The sequence below is a fragment of the Rissa tridactyla genome, chromosome 2 (genome assembly GCF_028500815.1).
Source record: "Rissa tridactyla isolate bRisTri1 chromosome 2, bRisTri1.patW.cur.20221130, whole genome shotgun sequence".
Classification (NCBI taxonomy): domain Eukaryota; kingdom Metazoa; phylum Chordata; class Aves; order Charadriiformes; family Laridae; genus Rissa; species Rissa tridactyla.
In genome coordinates, this window is record NC_071467.1 from 42722988 (window position 1) to 42750903 (window position 27916).

A 27916-nucleotide genomic window follows, 5' to 3' on the forward strand; every position below is an offset into this window, starting at 1 on the left:
TAACTAACAAAAATGATTAATACAGAACTCTTAATTGAATCAGGGTTGAATATAGAACTAAACCTGTGCTTTTACTGTTGGTATAGGGATGTGATTTGATATATATATATATATATATATAAATATATATATATATAAAAACACTTTTAATTCTTGAGTAACTGCTATCATGGTCTTCTATACTGATAAATGTGTGATTCATGTGGGATGGCATGCTCGTCATTTGCTGCTCTTGTTACCTTTTTAAATTAAGTATTTTCGTTGCTGGTTCCTGGAAATCAGATGGCTTTTAGGATTAATCTCAAGTAGTTAAAATAGCTTGGTTCTTCAGTTAATATTCTGGCTTTGATCTGGAAAGTGCTATATTGGTACCAAACTGAGCAAATTGCTAAACATAAGGTCTCACAAAAGAGGCAATAAAATGAGGTCTTATCTGCCTCCTTGCTATTTTTCAGCTAACTTGGCTTTGTAAAGGAACTTGTTTTGATATCATTTGAATTTCCACTAAGATTATGCATTAAACTTTAAAAAATCTATTTATAATAAAATTTTCCATTGCTAAATTAAGCTCTGACTGTTCATTTTATAAAGGTGAGAAAATCAGTGAAATCAAGATAAGGAAAGATCATAAACCTAGAGGCCAAATGATCATAGTGATTGACACATGACGGTCTCGAGTTGAATCTAGTAACTCAATGAAGGAAGACTGGAGCATGATAAAATTTGAAATAGCTTTCTTAGAGCCATTTCAGTCAATGAGGGTGAGAGTTTATTCTAACTACTGTGGAAGTACCATGCCTGTAAGTGCTGGAGGATTGCTTTAGAACAAGGCAGAATCCATAAGTAAATTGGATTGTTCAGTCCCTGTAATGCTGTTTCTTGTAGTGGAAGGGGACCCAGTTCAGAGCAAGAACCTCACCCTCCCTGTGGAGACACTAGGTGGTGCAGCATTCCTGTGCGCCACCAAGAGCAGACCTTCTCTGGTGTGAATGTTCTTGCCAGGTCTCTTGAGTTTTGGCTTGGTGCGTGCAAATGCAGTGATAAATAATCAATCTGACATGTCTTTAACCAGGCTGGAGATGTAGCACCTGAGCCAGTGCAGGTCTCACGTTGTTTCTGTTAAATATAGGTTATCTGACTGCAGTAGTTCTACAGGCCTATAATCCCTGCAGTGCAGAACTTCTAAAATTTTATTCTACTCCCACACAAATTATTCCAGCTATTAAGAACACTTTGGGGTGTAGTGATACAATACACTGAGTGTTGATTCCTTGAATAAAAAGCTGTTACATGCAAATTGCTCTAAGAACAGCAATGCTTAAACAGAAGTTAAAAAAAATAATCTCAACAGGCTAATGCTGGAAACTTTCTATAATACCATTTCAAATGATCTAGCGCTACACCTTGACAGTCTGTCATGTGTCTGAGCGTGTATGTTAGCAATTTTATGTAACTAACTATAACCTTTTATTCTGTGAGCAACTGCTCTTTCCATGTTCCCTCCTACTTCCCAGAGCTCTGTGATTGGCTACAGAAAATGGTTTGAAAGACAAGTTTGTTATCTTAAGCTATTTTTTTTTAACTTAAAATAAAATGAAGCCTGTAGTGAAGTACTGACCATTCTTAACTGTAATGTTTTCCAAGGAGTGGCAATGGACTGTGTTGCTATTACACTAAAGACTTCTGAGAAGCTGTTTTAAAGGACAGCTGAGGGCTGACTTCCTTTCCTCCTGCCCTCCAGACCACAAAGAAATGCTAACAAGGATGCAGAAAGCTTCCTAAAGCTGAATGGATGTAGGGAAAGCAGAACCATTAATATTTACCATTGCAAAATAATCTTGTTACTGGTGATGAACAGATGTTCCCCTGTTCCACTTGAAGCTATCGCTCTGCATAGAACATCAGCCATTTGTTTTATCTCAAATTACTACCATACGACTTGCTTCAGATTAAGTGTTTATTAAAATTAAAAATCACATTACAATAGAAACTATTTACATATTTAACTGATAGTCCGCTTAAACTGCACAGTTTGACTGAAGGAAGCCAATCGAAAAGACAAGCAATTAATATTTATGCTGCTGAACTTCAACTGCAGGCACACTGAAGCTTTATCAAAAGGGTTTTAAGCTTCTGCAAAGTACCATTTGCCTAAATAACTGGTCTGAGGGGTGGCAAAGATTTACTGGGTTTCAGTTGTAAGAACCAGTGTCACCTTGGAAAAAAAAAAGTAATCTATGCTGTAGTTACATTGCAAATGCACTAGCCCAGCTGTTTTGTTAAGTAATTTGATAGAACAATTCAATATGTAGATCTGAGCAAACTGCATTCACTTTTATGAATTAAGTTTGTTGCTCAGTATATAAATCTATAGTGTCACTGCAATGTAACTTGATATCTTATTGCGTATTTCCACAAATTGTTTTTGATAGTGCTAGAGCTAGTTTTAGCTTTAAAACAGATTTGAGGTTAGTTGATTAAAGCAGCAAAAATTTAAGGAATATTCTTGAATAATCACAGAGGATTAAAAATTAAGATTAAAATATTTTCACTGGTAACAGTCTCAGGGACGGCAATGAAAGTATTAACTTCCTTCAACATCCTGTGCTTTCCCGTGGTCTTCAGATGATGACTTTGGCCTTGTGGGAAACTGAAAGTTGAATAGAGCTAGGTGTGCTGCCGCTTCTGTCATTGTGTGTGCTCATATTGCACTTTGGCATCTGTGATGGCTGTGTGATGCTTGGAAAATGATTTTAAATTCAATATGAGTAATACAGCGGTAGAACAGAATCGTCTTCAGTGTAAAGAATTACATACATAACCCTTCCTTAAAGGAAACCATGGCACCATTTAGAAAGCCTTACAAGAGGTGACAGTACTCCAGCTACTACTGTGAAATAACAAGGATATAAAAATAATTTTCACAATATGCTGTATTTGAAAAAAGATGATTTAAGAACACCACCATGTCTTAAATCTTTAAGTTCTCCTTCATGACTTTTTCTTTTGGAAACAGCTGTTCATGCATCTTCTCGCCCCTTTTGTAAAGGTCTCCTTGTAATGTATTCCGTGACTTAGGTCCTAAGAAGGCTTTGTCAGGCTGTACCAGTGCATGATCCCTTTCCTTCCTTTTTTCCTCCCCACCCCAAAAAGCCTGTTTGGTTTGGGATGTTTCTGCAGATGCAAAACGGAACACGTAAGGAGAACTTCAATCTTTAGAGGAACTGTTTTAACCAAATAAAAACATTATTATTTCTTTGCAGAATTACTCTTTCCTTTAGCATTTCAGCTTCCACACTCGGTTAAGACATCCAAACTCGTGAAGGAATTGGTTTGAGCAGTCTGTCCAAATAATAGTCTGTGCCAATGATGCATGTCAATAGAAAAAATCGTTCTTTGTTCTATGGCTGTTGTTGATACTGCCCTTCTGTTGCTGTGTAGAAATCATCAAGCACACTCTGTAGATAATCAAATGTTGGCCTCTCTTCTGCTTTGTCTTTCCAGCATGTTTTCATGATATCGTAAAGCTCGGCTGGACAAGTTTCCATGCGTGGCATTCGGTACCCACGCTGAAGAGCAACCATCACATCTGAATTGCTCATACCTTCAATAGAAAAAGAAAGTTTTGATGAAATTATTTCAATTCCTGAAGAAACGATTCTTTCTTTTTTATTTACTTCACTCTAAAGCTCTTCACCCAATAATACAAGGCTATTACGACTTATTAAAGGGAGCTACTAATATGAGTTCGATAAACAAGGCTGAGGTGTGCACCGGCACCAAGGGACTTGCTTTGAAAATCCTGGAGGAAGATTTCTGTTTCCTAAGTTGAGTGTAGCAACCTCTTTAGTGCCAAATCTAATGAGACTGTGGAAGAGATCATAATTCTTGTCTCCAGAACCAGCTTCGTCCTGTTCCTCTGACCAGTCCTGCCACTGTTTATTCTGCTTCCAGCTGGGGTGAGATTCACAGCAAAAACCCACCCTGGCATCTGCCTTTGTCTCCAGCTGCAGAGCTTTTAGCCTGCTCACTGTAGACCCTATCCATAGTGAGACAAAGGGCAGCCTACCTGTTTGACCCCGCTCTGAATCACCCTGCACAATGTAGTAACGCACTTTCAGATTTTCTTCTACATCAGCTTTTCTGTAAGTGCTGCTGATTGCGAGATACTGGACATGGTCACTCGTGATGTCATTACTTGTAACAGGCAATTTCCCCTCCTTTCTTCCTCATCCTATTCCTATTGCGCAAACCCATCTTGCCAGCTGTGCTGAGCATTACTTTGTTTCCCCATTCCAGTTTTCTTTCAGAGGATAAGAACTCTTAACTACCAGCAGTGCATCCTGAGCCTCGTGTGCCAACTAATGTCATGTGAGACAGGCCTGCCCTGGACTCCATCCTCTGCCTCTCTTTTTTTTTCCCCCACCCTTACCCTCCATTTTTACATCCTTGAGAGATTGGTTCACAGATCGATTTCAACACCTGCTCTCAGAAGGTCAGCTACAGCAGGGCCAACAAAAAGGCTCAACACTTTCTACACAGAAAGCTGCCTTCCAGCTTGTCCCATCCTCTGCAAATCTTATGCAACCCAGTGGAGTAATTGTGCCAGGATTACCTTCTCCAGGACACAGATGCTAAGCTTTCTGTACTCCAGTGAATGCTATTTCTTCTGATGACTGAGCATGCAGGAAGCACCTGTGCTTCAGCCTAGATATTTGCTACCACCAGTGAAGCCTTTCCCTGTATCGAGAAGGGTATTCCAGACCCCGCAGCCGCTGGCCGCTCCTCAGGCCAAATGTTCCACATGGTGCAGTTCTGCCTAAGACTACAGTTTCTCATGGTTTTTCTCAGGGAACTCGGCCTCCGGTGGGGTGCGTGCATGGTGTTCACTGCTCCCGCTTGCACCAGTTCCCTATAGGTGCAGGGAGAGCAGCTACACTCTGCCAAGAGGAGGCAGGACGGGTCCTGCCTGAAGAAAAGTCTTGGATGCAGATGTGCATCCAAGTATTGGGTGACCATACAGCTCTGTTGCTGCAGACGGTGCGGACCTTTGTACGTGTTACCTGACTACTAAAGCTATGACTTAAGCCACTTGGCAGGTAAGGACACCTTTGAATTACAGCCAAATGACAACTTTATCCAATATAACTACTTTGATTATCCAAGATGACTAAAGTTCATATAGTTGACTTCAGTTCAAGCCTTTTGGCTTTAACCTATTCTGGAAATATTGTCAGCCATGAAATCTGTGTCTGGCTCAGAGTGCTTACTTTGAGTACATCTTTTGTATTTTCAGTTCCGCTTTGGAAGGAGGAGTGACATTTTCCTGAGCTAATACTGCACACGTGTGTAGAAAAACAGTATTTTGAAGGTAGCAGTGGAATGGCGTGTTGTCACAGAATAAGGAATTACTGCTATATAAAGACAAAATAAACACAGGAAGAAAGGCAATAAAGCATTTTATAGGGAAGAGCAATCTGACTCCTTGAGCTTAAGGAAATGGATTGTATATAACGTATGCAGTAAAATAGTTATTCACATTATGCAAAGTCTTAGCTGACTGCGTGCTGCTACATGAGAACTGCTGCTACTGGAATTTTGTGCAGAACAGGACCGATTCTGTGGGTTTAAGTACTTTATAGGATTGTGCTTAGATCTAGCGTCTGCAGGACTGATTGATTGTCACATTCTGAATGCCAAGGACAAAGCCTGTGTTTCAGCTAGCCTGCAGGAAAAACTGTTAAATAATCATTTAAGTTCACAGGGCAAAAATGAAGAGACTTTTCTCAGGATTTCATAGTAAATACGTCATGAACATACTTGCATATGTTTGGGGGTTTATTTAAAACAAAAAGGCTTACCTGTCTACCCCACAGTCCAGGTAGTATTCTCAAAATAGCTACTTGTTTAACTTTTTTTTTGGTTATCACTTTTTTTCTTTTTTTCTGTCTAGGGAATTACCTGTCTCATCAAAACTACGTCCTAATCAGTAAAAGAAATGTATCCCACGTGCAGATTTGTGACACTTACAGCCTCTTAAATGCTAGCAAAGGACATTGGCTCTAAAGGGTTGGTACATGTCTCTTAATTTATGTTGTGGTACCTCTTAAGCTTCACAGATAAAGACATATTTCCTTATGTTAGAGGCCGGGAAATGATGTGACCACAATGGTATGGAGGAAGAATCCCACTGCACAGAAAATGGCATATCTTGTGAAGAGCAGCGGACGTAATTGGAATGCAAGTATAGATGTTGCCCGTATTTGACATACTATATAATGACCTGGAAATTAGTTTTAACAGCCAATTCAACTTATTTTCCCAGAGATTCAGATACTTGTTTCATATTTCTGAGGTAGTTCCTTAAACTATAGTCCCACTAATTGCTTTGAGTTTCTCAGGAAGAGAAACAGCTGTTGTAATTTAAGAACAAAGATCACAAAAGACCCAAGTTTCTTGGCTGGAAATGCTTCCTACCAAGTTGCCTGCCTAGATTTTCTTTACGGGTATTAACTACTTGCCAGTTTCAACTCAAACTGTTTCATATGCAGCTTTATGCTGAATACCGGCTAGTTGCTGGTTAATAATTGAGAACAATTATTTAATTTAAACAAGCATTCCTGTTAGAATTGAATAATCAATTTACTGTTTCTCTCCAGTGGCCATTGGTTACAACCTACCACTAAGTTACTCTTGCCATGCTGGGGTAATTTGCCCAAACCTGTCACATCTCTTCGTGTAAAGTAAATTGGGCACTTATTTATTTTGCTGTCCTTCTGATTCCTCAGTATCAACTTTCAGTCTAATAGGCTATTTCAATGTAAACTTCTATTTAAAATAGACATATATCCCTCTTCCAGTTTAATCCAAGCAATGCCTGCAAACTATTAAAACCTTCCAGTATGCAATCAAGAGGCTTCCGTTTCTAATTGCTGGTTGACAAATGAATTCATAGTGTATGGCCTATTTATGGTGCTCATAAAAATGCTCCCACGCTTAAAAAAAATATTGCCCAGACTTCCACTAGAAGGGACATTTTCCCACGGTCTGCTCTACAGATTGGTTTTGTTTTTAAAATAAAAATATGATATGCTTTATGGAGGTGAAGAGAGAGCAGACTTAGCTGCAGAATTAAGTATTGGATTGGGGTTTGTATTTTTGTACTGCTGGTTTCCAGGTGAGCTTGTAGGTTTGCTCAGCGAAGGACAATTTTCAAGGCATCCAGAAATAACTTGGTGAGCCCAGCTCAACGTAGGCAACTGTCTGGATACATAGACATGTACTAACAGGAAAAAAAAAAGATATCTCAACTGTGGGAAGAGCCATGCATTACTCGGCAGCGTAGAACTCCCATCTGATCCTTCCTGGGAACATGAGCAGTGTTCAGAATAGCTTTGGGAGGACCTGCTACTCAGTCACATATTTTATAGCCCTTACCTAAAAACCAACCCGGAGCACATGTTTAAACACTTAGCTGTGCAAGCAGCCCTATCACCTCTCGAAGTTTAAGGGGGTTACCCTTGAGCTTAAGTGCTTTCTTGGACTGGAACCTTACCGAGCAATGAGAGTGTCTGGTTTTGCTCTACCTCTTTTACGGGAAGTTGATATGTTCTTCCATAACGTAGCGTAAAGTTGGCTGCCCTCACCCCTTCCCTGCTACCTGTCTCCCTGTGCCCAGAGGTGTTGAGCCTACTGTCATTTCAGGTCCTGGGACTCGGGTCTCGCAGGTCTGCCCCTGTGAACATCTCCAGCAGTTCAGGATGCAGAGCTGAACCTGAATTCCAGCAGCTCAGGAAGTGGTGGTGAGAATGTTTTCACTGTTTAAATAGCAAGAGCTGCTGCACTGGATGCGTTGGGAAAGCTTTGCTGGGATGAAATATCTGTCTCCCTTTACTGCCTGTAAACTGCAGGATCCTACGGGTTCTTCTCATGAGTCACTCCGTCTACGAGGTGTGCAGTACAGGTGAATACAGCTGTACTTTCCCCATTTGCCCACAAGATAAGAGAATTTAGGTTAATTTTCCATAACCTCAGTAAGCTTAAATGAATGCCGTCTGCTGCCCCGAGTTAATCAGCTATGCCTGAGATGTGACAATTTTGCGTGCGAAAATACCCTTCATACAAGTTGTTTCTGTGCGCTGGAAACATTAGTATGTATTTTGTTTAACAGAAAGTAAAATGAAACATAAAGCACGTAACCCTTTCACAGCTACTTAACGCAGCTGTGATTGATGTACTCCTATGTGGTCGTGTACCTGAGCTGTATGGAACAATGAAGAGTAAATATTCCTAGTGGTACATCAACACTGTTTTAGGGTCTGCTTTCATATTTGTTTAGATTAGCCAACGCTGACAAATTATTACAGCCTATTTGCTCGTGAAGACACACTTAGTACTTTCACATATTACGATACTAAAAAACCCCAGCAGCTTACACAGCACCATTAGAGACTGTGCTGCTGACTGTATAGCTGGGATCTGTGACAGTTCAGCATTTGAATTCACCTTTTGAATATATAAAAATGACTACATGTTTATGGTGCTTTTAGTCTGTCTGCTAAAATTCACCCCAGAGAGGTTTCAAAGCAATAACATTCCTGTAAGATGTTTTCCAAATCACTGCTGTCACTACTGTCAGATGGTATTGTCTTTGCTTTTTAACACCAAAGTATAAATACAGACTAACAGCATAAACGCACGCCCGTACCTGGATAAGGAATCTTTCCATATGTAACGATTTCATACAGGAGAATCCCAAATGACCACACATCAGATTTAATAGTGAAAGATCCATAGTTTATTGCCTCCGGTGCTGTCCATTTAATAGGGAATTTTGCACCTACAAAAAAAGTACAGTCTCAATCAGTCAAAGGCAAATTTAAACACTCGATACCAAGTCACTAAAAGGTCTCAAACGACTTGGCTACGATACCCCAAAATTAGCAAAGTTACCAGGAACTCCTTCTGTCAGAGTGTTATCAGCAGAGATGTGCTGCAAGACGCACGTTGCCACACTGCATGTCCTGTGTCAGAGGTGCAGATAAGATGCCGAAAGTTACGTAGCACCTTTTGACTCTTACGTATAGTTAATTTTTGCTAAAATTACAGTCACCGTTTTCCCTTCTGCCCAGTGTTCGGGCAACAATCTTACAATTCCCATCAGCTGGAACTTCGCACAACTTAAGCTTTTCCTATCTCAAAGAAAGTCAGTCCAGCTGCAACACACACTTTAACTCATTTCACATTCAGCCATAGATACAAAAGCAGTAGCAAGTCATATCTTAAAAAGTCATATCTTCAAATACTGTCTTTCATGTCTAATTAACTGATTCCAGAAAATCCCAGTTAAATAAGAAAAGTTCAAGTAGCCCTTGTTGGGGAATATTACATTAGCTCTTCAGACAACGAAGCGAAACACAAGCATGTATTTCTCTCTATGCCCTTTTTAGCCTGCTCTATCATTCTGGCACAAAACACCTGGGAAGCTAGGAAACTTTTCTGAATGGCAGAAAACACATCAAAGAAACTCGGCATAAAGAATTTATAACCTGAAATGTTCGTTTAATCAACATACAATGTCCAGAGCTAGCTAAGAAACACAGATATGGGTTCTGCACCTCTGAAAACAGCTTAAGCAGGCCCTTCCCTCTGATCTATTGAATTACTGTTACCCAGTGGCTTCTGAATAGCTCATCTTCCTTTCATCTCAGCCGTAGTGCATTGTTCTCTTTCTTCTTCACACCTTAGTTCTTCCCCTCTCGTCCTACATTACCCCAGTTTCCACCCAGACTGTGTGAAAATGTGAGGTAGCGTCTTTTAAAACGAGAGGGGGAAACCCAGCCAACAAACCTGCTCCAAAAAGTCACCCTAATGCCATCTGTGCGTGGAAGCAGAAACGAAAAAAACTTTCCACTACAACGAATTGACTAGGCGCTGCCTGAAAGGAGCCTTGACAACATTAGCAAAACTCAAACAAATAGCTTCAATAGTGTCATGTCCCCTCTTGCCAGTCCTGACCCTGCTGCGACGTTACCTGCCATCCGTGTGCGGAGCCCGCCGGCGTCCCCACACCTAGCAGCAACGCTGCTGAACGCGCAAATCAATGCTGCAGCTCCTAAAGCAGCTTCAAAAGACAGCGAGTTCTTCTAAAGGTTTCCTTGTTATCAGCAACTACACCTGCTAGGGCCCCTTCCTTTCCCTAAGTGAAAGGAGGTGGATGAGGCACTTAAGGACGTGAAGGGAAAATGAGATCATATTTTCTTGGCGTTTAATTCAGTGGGATGGAAGCTGTCGGTGTGCAATTAATTTGTCCAATTTAGAAAAATTCGTGTGCAGTTCAGTACTTTCAATTTTCTTTGTTTTTCAAATTTATTTAAAATAAACATATTTATTTAAATAAATACATTTATTTAAAATAAATAAAAAGCCTGGGGAGCACAGAAATATTTTTTATTTTTTATTTATAATAAATAAAATTTATTTATATTTTTATATTTATATTTTATATTTAAATATAAATTAAAAATAATAATAAAAATAATTTTATTATTATTTTCCTTATTTATTTTAAAAGTTGTTGACATCGGAACGCTGCCTCTAGGAAGTTGTTACGGCATTTTCTGTCCTTGGTGACCATGTTATTGTTAGGTACAGCCTCGCTGCCTCCCAGAAGCTGAAGTTTTAAGGACAAAAATAAAAATACATACCTTCCCTTGCTGTATATTCGTTGTCTTCGATGACTCTCGCTAGTCCAAAATCAGCGATTTTGCACATCAGTAAGTCCGAAACCAGAACATTCGCTGCTCTCAAATCTCGATGGATATAATTTTTTCTTTCTATGTATGCCATCCCTTCTGCGATCTGTAACCAAAGAAACAACTGCTTTGATATTTCAACACCTCACACCACCATCTTTCAAGGTATCAGCAAAGCCGCATCCATTTATTCATTACTGGTATCTTTGGAGCACTTTTATAGATGGAAGCAAGGAAAGAGTGACTGCCGTGAAAAACCTATACGTAGATCCAGTCCTGCCAAGCAATACTTACAGTAGCCGCTTCAAAAGAATTGTTTGGGTGAATAACAGCTGGCAGGATTAGAGAGACGTGTATTAGAGACATTTCCTGTACCAAAATCAAAACCTTCCTCAGATTTCTACTAAAATAGTCTCTTCCCCAAATTACTAACCAGTTTATTTTCCAAATACTAAGGAAATGGAAGGAATTAATAACTTAAACAAGATATGGATGTTCTTTAAAAGGCTGATAAAGCAACAGTGCAGAGAGAGTTAAAAAAAAAACCCAACAATTTTCTGTTTACTCAGTATGGGCCTGGACAATCAGGAAACAATTACTAAGATATGGCAAACAATTTTATCTTTATTTTCTTCTACAGCACCGTGTACCTGTTCACACACGAGGAGTGTTTGGCAACAGCCAGCTCTCAGATACTATCATAAGTAAACTTAATTTGTATTTCAGCAGCCCAAATTAATTTCCAAGCCAAATTAAAGATGATTAACGTCCTCAAAATATGCACTGGGAATGATTTTTTCAGTATTTGCCCAGACTAAAGGTTTCTTTTTTTTCCCCCCCTGTAGAAAAACATTTTGCTTTTAAGTAAAAAAGAAACTGAAATAATAGTTTCTAAACTCAGAGCAATAAAACTGATGTCGAAAAGATTGAGAGGATCTAGGAAAAAAAGAGAAATAAAGCCAGTGCTGGTGAGCTGGCAGTTTTTCTCTCTGTTGTAAGACTCTGGGTCATTCCCGGGCCAGGCCCACGGTCCGACCTGTGCTGCAGGTACCTCTCCCGGCTGCCTGTGGGTGGGTGACAGGCAGCTCGCTCTCGGCCGCGCACTTTGGGGAACGCACCGGCTCCCAGATTGGCTGGTGAAGCAGCAGTAAAGCAGTAGGTCTCCGGTGCCAGTCCCCAGCACACCCATAGCCGGGATCTTCCCCCTCCACCTCGGGAGAAGACAAGCGCACGCACCCCTTCTCGGCGCCAGAGGTGCTCGTTTCAGCCGTGCAGCAAAGCGGGCAGGAGCACCTGACCCAATTTTAAGACAACTTTAACATAACTTCTGCTTATCCATTTTTAAAAAGTCCCCGAGGGGTACCGCGAAGGCACACACTGCCACCGCTTACAACACAAAACCACACGGTCTTCGTTCCTCTTTTTCGGTTTAGGCAATGGAAAAATAGAGCCACTTGCCCTCCCACCTCCTCCCACTGCAAACCTCTTCTTACAAACCCATATAGTCTGCAGACGGGGCGTTACATTGCCCTTGTATGATGCGGGGGGGTTCTCACACTAGCCCAGAAAGAAACTCGGGTGATGAAGAGAATGAAGAACACCTGCATTTCACATTTTCTAGAAATAAGTAAGATGTTTCATAATGAAGGAAGCAGCTACTAGTGAATGATTGCCACAGAGAGTCTTACTAGAGACTGACAGACAAAACAGAGGAGTATTTGATTAGATCCTGCTCTGCCTCTCTCTCCTCCCCATGCAGTTACTTCGGGGAGGACCGAGAGATGAAAGGGAAGGTTTTGCTGTAAGATCAATGCTGAGATTGGACTGGCCAGCTTGGCAGATAGGACCAAAATGGAGACAGGTCCACTAACGTCACCAAAAATACATCAACCATCACGAAGGAATCGATCTTCCTCCTAATTCCCTGCACGGATCTAACATTTGGGCGAACTGCTGGCTGAGGAATGAAGAACGACTTCATGAAAGAGACATTCGTTTACAAGCCCATCCAAGCAAAGCCATCGGAAAGACCATTTTATTTCCTTGTGTTTGTGCCAGATTCAGTGAAGTCATCATCTGAGTAGTCACAAACGAAGAATGTGACCTCAAACGATCCATTAAGTTTTCAGCAAATACAAACTGCATTTCCGTGAAATTCCACAACACTAGTTTTAACTGCAGTAAACCAGAGAAATTGAAAGAAGCCAGGTATGTGCAAGCATTTGGGCACGCGAAAAATTCCCAAGTAGGAAAAGAATAATGGGCAAGGAATTTTGAATGGGAGAAGGAGGGGAAACACAGCGACTGGACAACTGAACTCACACATCTGGTCACTTTAAGCCTTTGCTTTGGAAAAGAAAAAGAAAAAAAAAAGGATTTTTTAAATCAAGGGAATGGGTGCCAAAGCCCATGTAATAATTCTTTATGATAATTGTTGGGTTTCATTGCCAAATGATATGTTAAAAGTAGAGAAATTCACAGGAACAAAAGAAGATTAAAGCCCTCTTCCCGTTCTTTTAATGATCGTTGGTACCTGCCAAGACTGTTCGGCTAGACATAACTACTACTCGGGAGCAGGATGGTAAAGCTAATTTGGGCTTCTGGAATATGTTTTGTGGCCTTTAAGAGAGGATTCTGCCTACACTGCAGAAGTGTTAGTACCAAGGAGGCATCAAGTTTCCCCTTTGCCTTTAATGAACTACTGACATGCTTCTTGAATCCTTTTACAATCAACCAACAAATCTCTAAATACTAGGAACTAGGCACCCAGGGTCAGAATGGAAGAAAAGTTTTCTGGAAGGAATAAGCCACTCCACAAGACGGCCTCCGTACTGTAAAGCTTCAGCTGAAAGCCACGCCATAACTGAATGATTGGGAGCCGCGGTTCTGCAGACAGCTCTGTCACCCATTTGGGGCGAGATTTCAACTGGCGCTGCTCTTTGCTCTCTCTTTCTGCTCTTTCTACCTGTAAAGCAGGGTAATTACTTAACTTTCCAGAACACTCGTGGGTCATTTCACAAATAGGTATAAAACCCTTTCAAAATCCTGATAGAAAATGGTAGCAAAACCACGGCGCATAGGAGGATGCTTTGAAAACATTGCATTCCCTACTTTCTGACCCATTCTTTCAGCTTCTGAAGGTGTTCCGGGAAAGAGGCAAAAGCAGCAGAGGACTTTGAAGTAGGGAGGGGAGAACCTACTGTCACAGAAGAGCTACACCGCCTGAAAAGCAGACTTCCCTGGTGCAACATCACAGCTGACATTAAAGGGCACAGAGAGGGATGGGCAGTTCTGTGCTTTTTTTTTTTCTCAAAAGGTGAAACTCCGTATTATAATTTATTATTTTTTTTTCTGCAAAACCAGAGAACTTCTGGATTCCTTCATAGCTCCGTTTTTTCAACTCAAAGACACACTTGATTTCAACTTCCATTCCGAAGCTGTGTGACCCTCTTTTGCAAGACTAATTTCAAACCGGGCGTGTTTTACACATAGGTTGTGATGCTGTTTCTTCATGCAGAGAGCGGGTTACGGCAACGCGCGTAAGGGATTCCACTTGCACATTTCTAGGCCGTATGTAAAAATGTGGAATACTGAAGAGGCCAGATGGCTTTGTTTGGGGCCAGCCCGATAGGATGTTTTCACATCGTGCTGAGAATGCATTATATCATGCTGAGGAGGAAAACTAAGTGACAGGGGTCGAGAAATAGAGTGGAATAAAAATGAATGGGAACGAAAGAATGGCCAAAGATTTATATTTTTTTCAGGAAAGCAAATTTTAAACCAACTGGAGGGCTGACAGGTACAGCCTCATGGGAAAAAAGTCTCAGGAGCAACTACACCATCAAAAAAACCCAGCAATTACAAGTGCAAGGGCAAATCACGCTTATTGTAAAGACAGTGCCTGATGAGAAAAATTTGGCCAAATCTTGTGTGGTCAGAAACACACAAAAATTATAAAGTCAAATTACAAAATATAAAAAAATGCCCCAATACAATAAAAATCAGAAGAGACCACCCACACAAACTGGTACAAACAGTAAGTATAAGCAAGGAAACTACAGGTGCATTACTAATAGAACAAGACCAAGGAAAACACTCACATTAAATGAATGATTAAATTAAATGATGCAGAAGACTACACGCAAATGGTACAGAGAACTTTTTACATGCCCGCCTTTGCCCCATTCTCCACTGAAAGGGCCAAGGGTGCGCACATGGTTAACATGAATGACAAAGGGGTAAATAAGAAGACAGGATGGAAAAGGGAAAGAACCGGGTTAGGACAGTTTTCATGGATACATGTAGTTTATGAGACACCTGAAAACTGTCAGTAAATCCAAACTCACACATCGTCACTCAGAGAAAAAAATATAAGTGATGGATCAGTATATCAGTGATGGATCAGCTTATATTTGTTAGAAATTAAGTCAACTCCAGGAAAAAAGAAAAGCTGTGACCTACAGTTTCCAAAATATTGAGAACACTAGGCTAAGAACCTCCCCAATCCTCTCCAGCCCTATTTTAAACCAAACTTATGTAGAAATGATTACTTAGAGATGGTTTAGGTGTACTTTTAACAGATTTTGTGTTGGCAGATGTGGCTTCTTACTCTTTTCAGGATCCGAACTATAAAACTACATATGAAACCGCAGGCAGTAGAAGGCAGGGATTTGTGAATAAAGGCAGCTTCGAAATTCCCTCTGTATCGCTGCTGCCTGCGAGACAAGCGGGGCTGAACTGCTGCACTCGCTCCCCGGGGCTGGGATGCCGCCCCTGAGGGCCCAGCCGCGAACAGGACATCCCGGCAGCATCCCTCCTCCTTTGCTCGGCGGGTGAGGGATGGTGGCCTCAAAGCTGCTCTTGGCTGCCCACCAGCTCAGGCGCAGGGATGCAGGATGCTCCTGCCAAAGCAGGTAAACCAGCCCAAAAACCAGGTTGGAAATGAGTCCAAAGCCCTTAGGGTGGGAGGGAGCATCCTGCTGGTGAAGTTTAAGCAGAGGAAATAACGGAGCATATCCTGAGGTTCACACTGCCTTAAATTTGGTAATTCTTAGCTCCTAGGGAAAGAGCCTCACTAAAAACAGTCTGCAGTTTTGAAAGGTTTGAAGCAAACAGGTGTTATTGATCTGGACAAGATTGTCTTTGGGATTAACCAAACCCAGGTTTCTTTCATAGAATAGAATCACAGAATTGCCTAGTTTGGAAGGGACCTTTCAGATCATCTAGTTCAACCATCAACCTAACTCTGACAAAAACCATCACTAAACCATATCTCCAAGCACTATGTCTTTCAATAACGTCCAGACACATAAAAAAATAAAATGTACTTCTTGATCGCAGAGTTTTCAAAAAGAGAGTTCACCTTCACGTGACTCTGTCTATGAAGGGGTGTAGACCCTTTGTATGTGGCAGTGCTAACCTAGTACCTAGTTTGGACTCGATGATCTTAAAGGTCTCTTCCAACCAAAACGATTCTATGATTCTATCCGGCAACTGAAAACTGTTGCAAAATAGTCACATTTTAATCTTCAAGTGACATATCAGTGTAACACCAATTTTCAGTTTGCAGCAGTGCTTATGCTAAAGGTGAATTCAGGAAAGGCTGCAAAAATGTATTTCACTTGCTCCATCCAGTCAAGAGCTATGCAGTCAAAGCAGACTCAGGGAAACAAAGGATTACTAAAGTAACATATATAATTATACACTGGTACATTAGAGGATATCATTAAAAATGACAGAAACCTGAAAAGGAATATAGCAAGACTGCAGCAGAAATCTCCCAATGCCAAATAAGAGTTAAATTCATTCTGATTTAGGACTTCCCCTTTTCCCCTTAAAAAAGAAAGCAGAGAGAGAGATTAAAGCACTGCATCAAAAATCTCTATTAATTTTATTCTAAGTGTATCATAATTTTAATTTGTAGCCTTAGAAAGCAGAAAGAAAAGGATAAGAGTTGCCAATGAAGTTGTAGATCATCGAAGAATTAATGGAAATATCAGCACTGCATGGGAAAGAGGACGGACTGTTTTTACGACAAAGCTTTGACCAGTTTGAAAGTGATGATGTGAGTATGTTCAGTAACAACTGATATCATTTTCCTGACCACAGCCACCATACATGTGTGTGCTACACGGTAGATAACGGATTTGCGTAAGAAGCAGGAAGAGCCTACACATGCAAAAGGTTCACTGAATTTGCATCGTACGTTTTTGGCAGCTCTCATCAAACAGAAGCACGTACGATGTCAAGAACCGTGAAACAAAGAATCGGGAGCTTTTTGGGTTAATTACCTCTAGGGCACGATGAAAACCAACTAGTAAAATCTAGAGTTTGACAGTCGCTTTAGCGCTGAAGGAGCTAGGCGGTTGCCTGTAGTCAACCAAAAGGAATATGGGCAATGTCCACTCGGATTGTCTTGGCCTGCTGCATTAGCAAGATGTGGCCGTATAGCTTGTGGACAAAGCGATGAAATTTGCTTACCCTCCAACTCGTAACTGGGAGCCACCAGCACCTTTGGGTTCCCTGAGCCCGCCGGCTGAGCTGATGGGCAGGAAGGGGAACGAAAGGAACCGCTTGCCAACCGCCTTGCCAAACGTACGGCAGTTGCGAGACCAGCCGGTGAGGTTGCCGTGCTGCTGACCCAGGCACCAGCAGTGGTCACGCAGGAAGGGAAACAGGCTCAGATTTTGCCTTCTCCGTATTCCTGGCTGTTTCTGGCATGTCTGACATATGGACAATTCTGCCAACTTCTACGGGAGATGCCGAAGCTCTGCTCGGTACTAAAGCAGGCAGTATGTGCTTGAAGATGTTTGCAAAACTCAGCTTCCTGTAAAACACACTCCTTTCAGAGACTTCTAGCATTCATCTCTAGTGGCCAAAATCATCCTTGCCAGGGATAGTTAAGACTAGGTCTCTCCAGCCCCTACTCATATGCACTAATTAAAACACAAAAGAGAAACTTCAGCTCTTTCAGAGGGCAGACTGCTTTTAGAAACTGAGCTGGACCACCTGCCTAGCAAGCATTTTCTTGCCATGTTTTCCACAAGCCTAATTTCACAAATTGTGATTGTGAAAAAATAAGCCAATCCTCAGCTACCATTTGTTGCATTTTCAGTCTTTCTGAGAAGCTGCGACAGTCTGGTAAAGTGCCTTGCCAGAATGCTGTGGTTAGACAGTCATGAAGGGCTCAAGTGTGGGTCCACCAAGGCAAAAAAATATGCCTGATCTTATTTAAGTAGTTCACCATCAGGTTCCTACCATGCTTTTTTTTTTTTAACCTCTTCTGAGACATAGATCTCCAAATTTCTTTCCCCTTAGGCTGTACAGAGAGGTTTACACCACTGTTGTAAGAATAAATTAGTGTTCCATTTGTACAAACCAGAGCCATACCAAAAATACTAGGCACACTTTATGTTCTCCTTCATATACCGCCTACATTCTGGAAAAGCGTGATCCACGGGTCTGCAGTAAAATTGCCATTAACTTATCAGTAGGCCAACAGAATTTGAAAATATTTTTGTCTCTCTTTTGCCCTAAAGACCATCAATTAATGTTCAGACTGTCAGAGTTGGAGAAGACCAGTGGAACATCTGCGTTGATCAGAGGGAAATCTCCGGTCTGAGAACTACACGCAGCCTGCAAGTCTATTCCACACAGTCCTGTTATTACCCAGTGGCATTAAGGACTTTTTACAAATGTGCTCAAAAACCCTATGCATTCTTTCCATAAGAAAAATCCCGGTATCTCCGTTCCAAAGTTTTGTTTGGGCTGTGGCTAGACACCCTCAGAGAAGCCTTCCTGAACATCCCTTTAAGATCGCTCTGCAACCCAATGCATGGCTCGCGCACAGGAATTTCTGTTGATAGTCTACGTCTCACGTGAAGAGAGGGACTTCTCCTATCACCCGTGCTGCACAAGGTCCTGACCTCTGAGGCCAAGTGCAAGAACCAGCTCTGAGAGGTTGTTGTCAGGTCAGGGTGACAAGCGATCCCCATTTCAAGTGACCCAACCTTCAAAGCTTTGTAAACGACAATCACTGAGCCCTGTCATCTTGGAAGTGATTTACCCAAGTTGTACACAGAGTTGCTTTCTAGTTCATTAAGCTTTTTCAGCCTTAAATTTCTGAAAACACAATATCCCTAACTCCAATAAAAGGGTCTGCTATAAAACTACATGTGCTTTCCTCTCCGCATCCTAGGTCTCTTTTCATGCCACTGGTCATAGATGTTCTTCTCTCCCTTGAGTTTTAAACACTATTTTCAAAGCTATGTTTTGGGTTTTTTTCCCTGCCCACTGTTATTCATCTCTCCAGATGACGACCTGGGATCCAGCAGGTTTTCCACATCTACAAAGCTTTTGCCCCACTAAATTCTCAAGGACAAGTTACCCAAAGAGTTCAGAAAACTTAGAAAGCCTATAGCTACACCGGACCGATAATTATAGCAAAATTGGCTCCTGTGTTGAATCTATGTTACATAAAAATTTATATTTGATATATTGAACATCTGTTTTATGTGATATATAATACATCATAGAATAGAATAGTTCCAGTTGGGAAAGACCTCCAGTGATCATGTAGTCCAATTGCTTGACCACTTCAGGCCACTTAAATCAAAAGTTAAAGCATGTTGTCAAGGGCATTGTCCAAATGCCTCTCAAACACTGACAGGCTTGGGGCATCGCCCACCTCTCTAGGAAGCCTGTACCGGTGTTTGACCACCCTCTCAGTAAAGAAATGATTCCTAATATCTAAACTTATACTTATTTATATAGTAATAGCTATATGAAACAGTTATATAATTACCTTATAGGGAATTTTTGATATAAATCACTAATGTTTTATTACATCTTTTTAAAGCTTTCTTGCCTTTCCTTCTGGATTGTAACAAATTAGTTTAACAGAGTAAAACAGTCCGCAAACTCTAACGTATCTTGAAAAGCCTGAAAGGCTGGTGAAACAATAACCTATTAGAAATGCCTTCATTGCCTATTAGTAACATCAGTTACAACTTGTGAAAGCACAATCTTTACTAATTTTCTATATGCCTCCCTGGACATCGAACGCTGGCAACTGTCCGAGGCGAAACAGTGGGCCCCACCGACCTTTGGTTCAGGCTTTGACACACAAATCACTCTGGGGTCTCTCTCAACAAATTTCGTTTATGACATGGGATAACTTGTATATTTTGAAACACTCATCTCAGTTCATCAATCAGATACTAGTACCCGAAACATCATTTGAATAGATTTCATTTATTTCTCAGTAATTTACGTAAGAATTTGAAACCAGCGATAGTCCCTTGAGGTTAAGAGAAGTCTGACCAACTGACCTAACTTGACAAGTAAAAATGACACATTTAATGCTGAAGGAATCTTGCAAGCACAAAATCACAAACCTGTACTTATGCTTTCAACTCACAGCCGCCCGAACTGAAAGCGGCCTTTCCACAAAGGAAAGCGGCTGCGTACCGCTGCCATCTAAGCAGGCCACCAGCAGTATCGAAGAGGTAAGCCTAACTTCACATACTCCCTTTGAAACCTCTTTTATCTATTCCCTCCTTTCAAGTAACCTTATTTACTCAGACCAAAACTTCTTTGAAAATTAAATTTTTTTTTTTTTTTTTCAAAAACACCACCTTAGGATAAAGTTGCCCGGCATGAGTTTCAGACCACAAATGCCATTAATTTTCAGCATATTTCTTAAAATTTACCTGAGCAGAGAAGTCAATTAGCTTTGGAAGCAACAATTTACTTCCTTCATCGCTCTTCAGAAAATCCAGCAAGCTTCCTGTGACAACAGAGAAAACATTAAGTCAGTGCAGTTTATTACCAAAATAAAGGTCGCGCCAGATCCCCACTTTTCTGGACCACAAAATTTTTGCAGTGAAGTGTTTTGATGTATTTTCAAGTTGACTAAAGTAAGGCAGTCTCTTTACATGATTTAACAGTAACATCCAAATCAGCATGTTGGGCATCCGAGTTTTGACGTTTTCCTGGGCGTAGAAAACTCCCATCAGACCATACCTTAGGTCAGTGGTGGTGAGTCTGGTAAACACCCTAATCTACAGAATATCAGGAAAGCTGCCTTAGGAGAACCACACACATCAATCCTTTCCAAGTCATAAAGAATAAGTGGCTCAACACTTGTTTACGAAGTCATCAGCAGAATTGCTTGAAAAGAGAACAAACCAAGAAAAAATACCACCCAAGACAACCTGAGAAGGAAACCTCACCTATTTTGTGTAGTAACGCTCTAATAAAGGTTGTCCTTTTCTAGGAGGGCAGCCGTCCTTGCAGGACCACTCATCGCTCACCTTATTACGCACGTATTTATCAATTCAAGGGCCACATAAGGCCATTTCTAAGGTTTGTTTTAATTGCCTTGCTATTACACCAGACACAAAAGTTAGGTAGGGACCCCAAAGGAACCAAAGCTATTTGGGGGGTTATGCTCTGCATCTTTAACAATTAAAAATGCTGCATTTAAGACAACTGTAAAAATAGCTTATTTCCCAAATGCAGCAATGAATCATAAAATTAAAGCTTCAGCCCTCCTCTAGGATAGGGGCTCCTTCACTTTATATCAGAGCATTCAAAAGAAGAACACCAAAATCCCAAGTTTGCCTTTTTTTATTCCTTCCTTTATAAAGAAAGGGGACTGATTTATGAGAAGCAGAAAAGTTCACTAAAACATTGCTTGCAGATCCAATGTTATTCTCACCTTTAGCCATGAATTCTGTTATAATATAAATAGGCTCTTCTTTGGTCACTACAGCATAAAGCCTAACGAGCTTATCATGCTGAAGTGTTTTCATGAGGTTGGCTTCCTCCAGGAAGGCTTGCACAGACATCGTTCCAGGCTTCAGAGTCTTCACAGCCACTTTCGTACTATTATGATAGTAACCTAAAAGGAGGGAATACGATCAGCGCCCTTGAAGTCACCGTGCCACACAGTGCCCCGACTAGTAGGCATTGTAAAGCAGGTGAGGGTGGATTCCAGTAATAGCTGAGAGTCTGAGAGCAAGTGCCAGATGTAGCGCAAATATTTACACTAAAATTCCTTTTTGTTTTGCAACTGATACAACACTGCGGCGAACAACAATCCATTCCCTATTTTCAGAAATCAGTTATCTGAAAAGAAATATAAAGCAAGCAAACTATCTTCCTTCATACCGAGTTTTCATTTACAAGTAGTGCATAAAACATTCAAACAGTCAGAAGATGTTTTAATGAATGTCCACATAAATTGTCGCAGAATCTAATGGATTGCTTTCAAGATTCTGGAGCATCTTTAAATACGATGATTATAACCATTTTATGCATGCCAGTCTCGTGCTTATAATCCTTTCTGTAACCTTCAGTACTCAGAGCATTACGGGAAAGGGCAGTCGAATGAGCGCTCCCATGACCAACAAACATACGCCACCAGGACTGCAGTCCTGCAGTCTTCAGAGCAAGACTTAAAATGTGATAACTCCTTATGGCATAGCCCATGCCCAGAGTGGAAGAGACTGTAGCTGTTTCACTTCTCTGTTTATCAAATCTTCTAAAGGTAATATTCTCATTCTATAAAAAGCAACCATCAGTGAAGAGAAAAGCAGTGAATTATTACCTGCTTTAATGGTTTGCAAACATTAAATAAATGTTAAAATAGCATTAAAAAACCAATAGAGTAGCAAGCACTGTTCCTAAAGTTTATCTTGTGAAGTCATTTAATTTGAAAAAGAAAGGAGGGAGGGAGAGTGAGAGAGAAAGAAGGATATAAACACACCTTCTTCATAACATTTCAGGTTTACAGAATGCTTCAGTAATATCAATCCCCAGCCTTTTGTCCCCAACCGTACCCATGTCAACATTGCAAAAATATTTCTCGGAAGAGGTAAGACTTCAATGACTCAAGGAAATAGCCTCACTTCCTTATTCAGCAACAATCCAGACAGTATTACCACGACGGCTACACCTTTAAATTGGAGTCCACAATTTCCTTGTACCTAAGATTTATCATCTAAACTTAAGAAATCAGTGGCAAAGCAAGAAACTAATTTCTGGATCGTAAGTGATTGCTCTAACCACTGCGTCTTCCATCACCTGTCTTAAAGAAGGATCATTGCCTGAGAAAAGCCACTGTATCTATCACAAATTATTCACCTCCAAAATATTAAATATATTTTTCCAACGACAATCAGGTCAAAGCATAACAACGATATGCTTCTGGATGATCTAATAATAAGAAATGACAACTACGGGTCAAATTCTGCTGTTATAGCTCAGGTATACAATTTATATCCACCAGAAAAGATGTTAAATACATGTCTTTCTGCTTAAGAAGAAGACAGCTTATTTGCACCGTTTCTACTATTCCATCACATACCATAAAGCAGGGCACTAGTACCACTAACAATTTGTTGAATACTCTACTGAACATACTAATTAATATCACTATTTCTGTGAAGCAATCGTGACCAACACGCTTAACATGAACTATGTAACAGCACTTCACATTCACTGAAGTGATCCATCAAACTAGGGTTCTACTTGCAGAAAGTTTATGTTACTACAACACCTGAGCGATACTGAAATTTTCTGCCAAAAGAGTCTCCCCTGACCTTCTGGTGGTAACACACAAAGCAAATTAGCTGATGAGAGCAGTGGAGAGATTTGATCCTGATCTCTCTCAAGTTCACTTATTTCATCAGGTATTGGGAAGGATGGGACACCAAAACAGTGAGGAAAGGTTGTCGTGAACTCTATGAGCACACACAATGGTGCCTGTAAGAAATGGACAGTCTGGCAAAACCGGAATTTGTTACCTCATTCCCTCACCCATTACAAGAAAAACCAGTGTTAGCTTGATATGGGCTGAGGACCACACCAGACCTGAACCCTCACAGAACACAAGTCCCTGTCTTGCAGCTAAGCAGGTGCCACCTTGCCATTTGGGAGAAAGCTCCTGTCATCTGTGAGTCCAAAGTAGCAGAGTAAGAACATGGGGGAGGATTATATTAGGATAGGAGGCTAGACAGACCTGGAGGAGGCAGCAACTTTTTAGTATGCATCTGTACCACCCCATCTTAACAAAGTCTCAGTCCTCGTGGCAGGGCACTTATCATTACCATGAGAACCTCCATGCTAGTTTCTGTAAAGATTGTCTGCTTTTGCAGGCGCACTCTTACTGTACAGGTAAGAAACCGCAGCCCTTGTGCAGGCGGAGGGAAAACTGGTGACGTCCAAGTGTTTCAGCGAGTGACAGCAAATTTAATGTTCAATCTGCATCACAGAAGTATTCCAGTGACACGCAGGGAGCTGTGGGAAGGGGTGGCTACAGCACTGCATCGCCCCTGCTTCGAACAGTGCCTGGGGCTCCGAACCTTCACTAACGTCTGCCTTGGCTGAACTGAACCTGGCTCCAGGTGTAAACCCACCACTTGCTGTGTCATGGTGTTCCTTGCCATGTGATATGAATGGACTTACGGTCAGTTTGCTGCCTAAACATTAATTAAAAAAGATAGGTAAGCAATGAAGTTCTTGCCTACATCTAGAACACCTGACATAACGTTCAGAGTCTTTGCAACTGACATTCAGCTCATGGATGTGCTGTAAAAAAGTATTTGCCATACCGATGAGATGAGTTTTCTTGGTTCATTTTAGATGTCTCTGATTTTTCTAACAGCTGCATAAGAAAATACACCTCCAAAACGGGCATTATGTATATTCTAATTTGGGAGTTACCGAATGAGAGAGTCTTTTACACCTGAGATGCAAGCAAAATGTGCCTCATTAATAAAATACACCATAATGGCTCCATTTGGCTTGTTAACTTTTCTCTTAGCCCTGCTTGAGAATTCCTTTCATGGATTATTAATACCCCAGAGCATTATGGTTCACATCGTATCAGTGCACACTAGAAACAAAAATGCATAAAACATAGACCCTGCTCTGGCAGTGCTACACTGGTTCATCACATCACTAAAGAAGCTGCCCAGATGCACTGAACTCCACGGTCAAGAACCCTTTCGTACCACCACAGGAAGCAAATCTCTCTGCAGTTTAAGCTTCTGTTAAAATTTGAACATGCTGCAAGCAATAATATATGCAAGTCTGAGGAATGTCGTGATGTCTTACACAGAGAGATGTCTTACACAGTTCTTCCCTATATCACAGAATCACACAATGGTAGGGGTTGGAAGGGACCTCTGGAGATCATCTGGTCCAACCCCCCTGCCAGAGCAGGGTCACCTACAGCAGGTTGCACAGGAACGTGTCCAGGAGGGTTTTGAATGTCTCCAGAGCTGGAGACTCCACCACCTCTCTGGGCAGCCCGTTCCAGTGCCCTGCCACCCTCAGGGTAAAGAAGTTCCTCCTCATGTTTAGGTGGAACTTCCTGTGCTCAAGTTTGTGCCCGTTAGAATCCTCAAAAAATTGTTGGTGTTTCAGGTATTTATTTTGGAGTTGATTGTGATTATTTTGACAGAGTAGTAACCTGGACAGCCAGGTTGCCACTAAACTCGCATTGGCTTAATCAGGCCAAGCTGTGACATGAATTTATAACAGACAATAATGAGGATGAGCATACCATTCCAAGTCCTATGAGGAGAGGCTGAGGGAGCTGGGCATGTTTAGCTTGGAGAAGAGGAGGCTGAGGGGAGACCTCATTGCCCTCTGCAACTACCTGAAAGGAGGTTGGAGAGAGGTGGGTGTTGTCCTCTTCTCCCAGGTGAATAATGACAGGACCAGAGGAAATGGTCTGAAGTTGTGGCAGGGGAGATTTAGATTAGACATTAGGAAGAATTACTTTACTGAAAGAGTGGTCAAGCACTGGAACGGCCTGCCCAGGGAGGTGCTTGAGTCACCATCCCTAGAGGTATTAAAGAAACGTCTAGATTTGGCACTTCAGGGCATGCTCTAGTGGCAGAGATTGTAGGGGTTTGGGGTTTTGTGTGTGTGTATGGTTGGACTCGATGATCTCAAAGGTCCTTTCCAACCATGAAGATTCTATGATTCTATGATTTCTGACCACAACTCCAGGCCTGAAGATGAAACAACTTTGTGAACAAGCCTACAAGAGGCAGCTTTCTACTTCCTCTGCTTTCACAGTATTTCCCTGCAAGGTTATACTGGGAACAACCTGTTTGAGCTACAGAGGTACGGCACTGTTAGAAGCCAGATAATGTCTCAGGCTGTTACGACTGCAGGAGGTACAGTATTTCCGAGATGCTCACTGGGGAAGAGACTGAGGAACAGCAGCTTCTCCGCATCCTATTGTATGTCAGCACATCACTCCTCCTTCACCAACTACAGCTGTCACTCAGCTGAAGAGCAGAGGAATGCAACAGTAGCTCCACCTCTAGCTCATCTCCATACAGCCCATTAAATGTGAAGGCAAAAAAGCACAGGCTGCAGCTTTCTAACTGCTTCCGTGGTGCAGGGCATAAAATGTGAACACCACTCTGCCATGCTGGTTTTTTTTTCATCTATCATGTCAGCACAGCTGATGCCCAAAACACACACATAAACACTGACTTGGTATACTAAAACCAGAAAGTCTTTATAAAATGTATAAAATTACACATTGCTGTAATGAAGAGAGAAATGAAATGCACTTGGAAGTGATACACAAAACACACAAAACTGAGAAATCGATGATCCTTCATAGCAAGTTTTCTCTCTGTAGAAGAAACTCTTCACAGAGCTGGAGGAGAGTCACCTGCCCACTTTGTAAGTGACACAGATTCTCTGCACAGGTCACACAGGAGCACAGCCGAGAGCTTGGGGGACATGGGGGTCTGCTTTTTGTTCCTTAGTCCTCCCATAATATAAGCTGACTCCCTCCAAAATGTGCAAGAGGAAGATGTCAACTTGGAAACACAAAGGGTACTTATGGACAAACCGGAAAGAAAAGACCATAAGAGATATGCTGGCATATCTTCATGATGCAGTAACAGTATTCTCTCTGTCTTCCCATATATCACAGAATCACAGAAGGGTTGAGGTTGAAAGGGGCCTCTGCAGGGCATCTGGTCCAACCCCCCTGATCAAGCAGGGCCACCTAGAGCTGGTTGTCCAGGACTGTGTCCAGTTGGCTTTTGAATATCTCCAAGGATGTTCCAAGGATATCCAAGACTCCACAACCTCTCTGGGCAATCTCTGCCAGCACTTGGTCACTCACACAGTGAAAATGGTTTTCCTGATCTTCAGAGGGAACCTCATGTGCTTCAGTTTGTGCCCATTGCCTCTGGTCCCGTCACTGGGCACCACTAAAAAGAGCCGGGCTCCATCCTCTTTGCACCCTCCCTTCAGGTATTTACATACATTGATAAGACCCCCCTGAGCCTTCTCTCCAGGCCGAACAGTCCCAGGTCTCTCGGCCTTTCTTCACAGGACAGGTGCTCCTCCCTTCATCGTCTTTGTGGCCCTTCACTGGACTCTCTCCAGTAGCTCTGTTTCTCTACTGGGGAGTCCAGTTCCTCCAAATGGGACAATGTTCCCTCTGAAACCACAATTCCAAGTACCCTTTATCAAGAAGAAACGTAGGTAGTAATTAAACCATGGAACGCTATTTCTCTCTAATTCACACTATGGCTGAAAAATCATTTTGCTCTGTATGAGGAGAGACGTTAACAACCCGCTCTCTAATCAGGAGAGAAACGACGAGGTTATTTCTCCATACCCCTACACAGCTCCTGATGCCCCTGGTTGATCATTACAACACACAGTGTTTGTTGACGCCCGCCGCTGCACAGCTGACCTAATACGTCTTTTCCAGCTTCAGCTTCCTTGGTTCTAAGATTAACCAGGCTCCTGATTCGAGAGGGCCTGCGCCATGCAAATCAGCCTCTCTCGCTTCAGAAAGAAAGCGGAGAAGAGGAAACACAGCCATCGCTTTCACAGTACATTAATTTTTCTCACAGTGCGGCAATTCAGATGCAGGGGTTAGGCCCAATTTAGATGTTAAAAGAATGACACAAACAAGAGGAAACATCTTGAACCAGAAACACCCTTTTAAAGTTTTACGCCTCTGTGTGGGCATGTGCAGAAGTAGTCACTTCCCAAAATGATTTACATTTTTCAAGCAGGCAATAAACTTCTGCCACTAAGTCTTTCATAGTGTTTCAGTGTCAGTTAAACATTTCTTGGCCTGTTTTATTAGACAGAAAAAACCTGCA

At 41.6% G+C, this 27916-nt stretch overlaps 1 protein-coding gene across 5 annotated transcripts in view; it reads right to left on the reverse strand.

Moving 5' to 3' along the window:
* Positions 1–1943: 1943 nt before the first annotated feature.
* Positions 1944–27916, reverse strand: part of LYN (LYN proto-oncogene, Src family tyrosine kinase) — a 54323-nt gene continuing 28350 nt past the window's right edge. For all 5 annotated transcript variants that reach the window (XM_054191400.1, XM_054191396.1, XM_054191399.1 and 2 more), the window contains exons 9-13: positions 21475–21657; positions 20465–20541; positions 10707–10860; positions 8708–8839; positions 1944–3604 (exon numbers count right to left, since the gene is read on the reverse strand). In XM_054191400.1, coding sequence (XP_054047375.1) covers positions 3402–3604; positions 8708–8839; positions 10707–10860; positions 20465–20541; positions 21475–21657 — 749 coding nt within the window. In that variant the 3' untranslated portion in view covers positions 1944–3401. The remainder of the gene's footprint in view (positions 3605–8707; positions 8840–10706; positions 10861–20464; positions 20542–21474; positions 21658–27916) is intronic.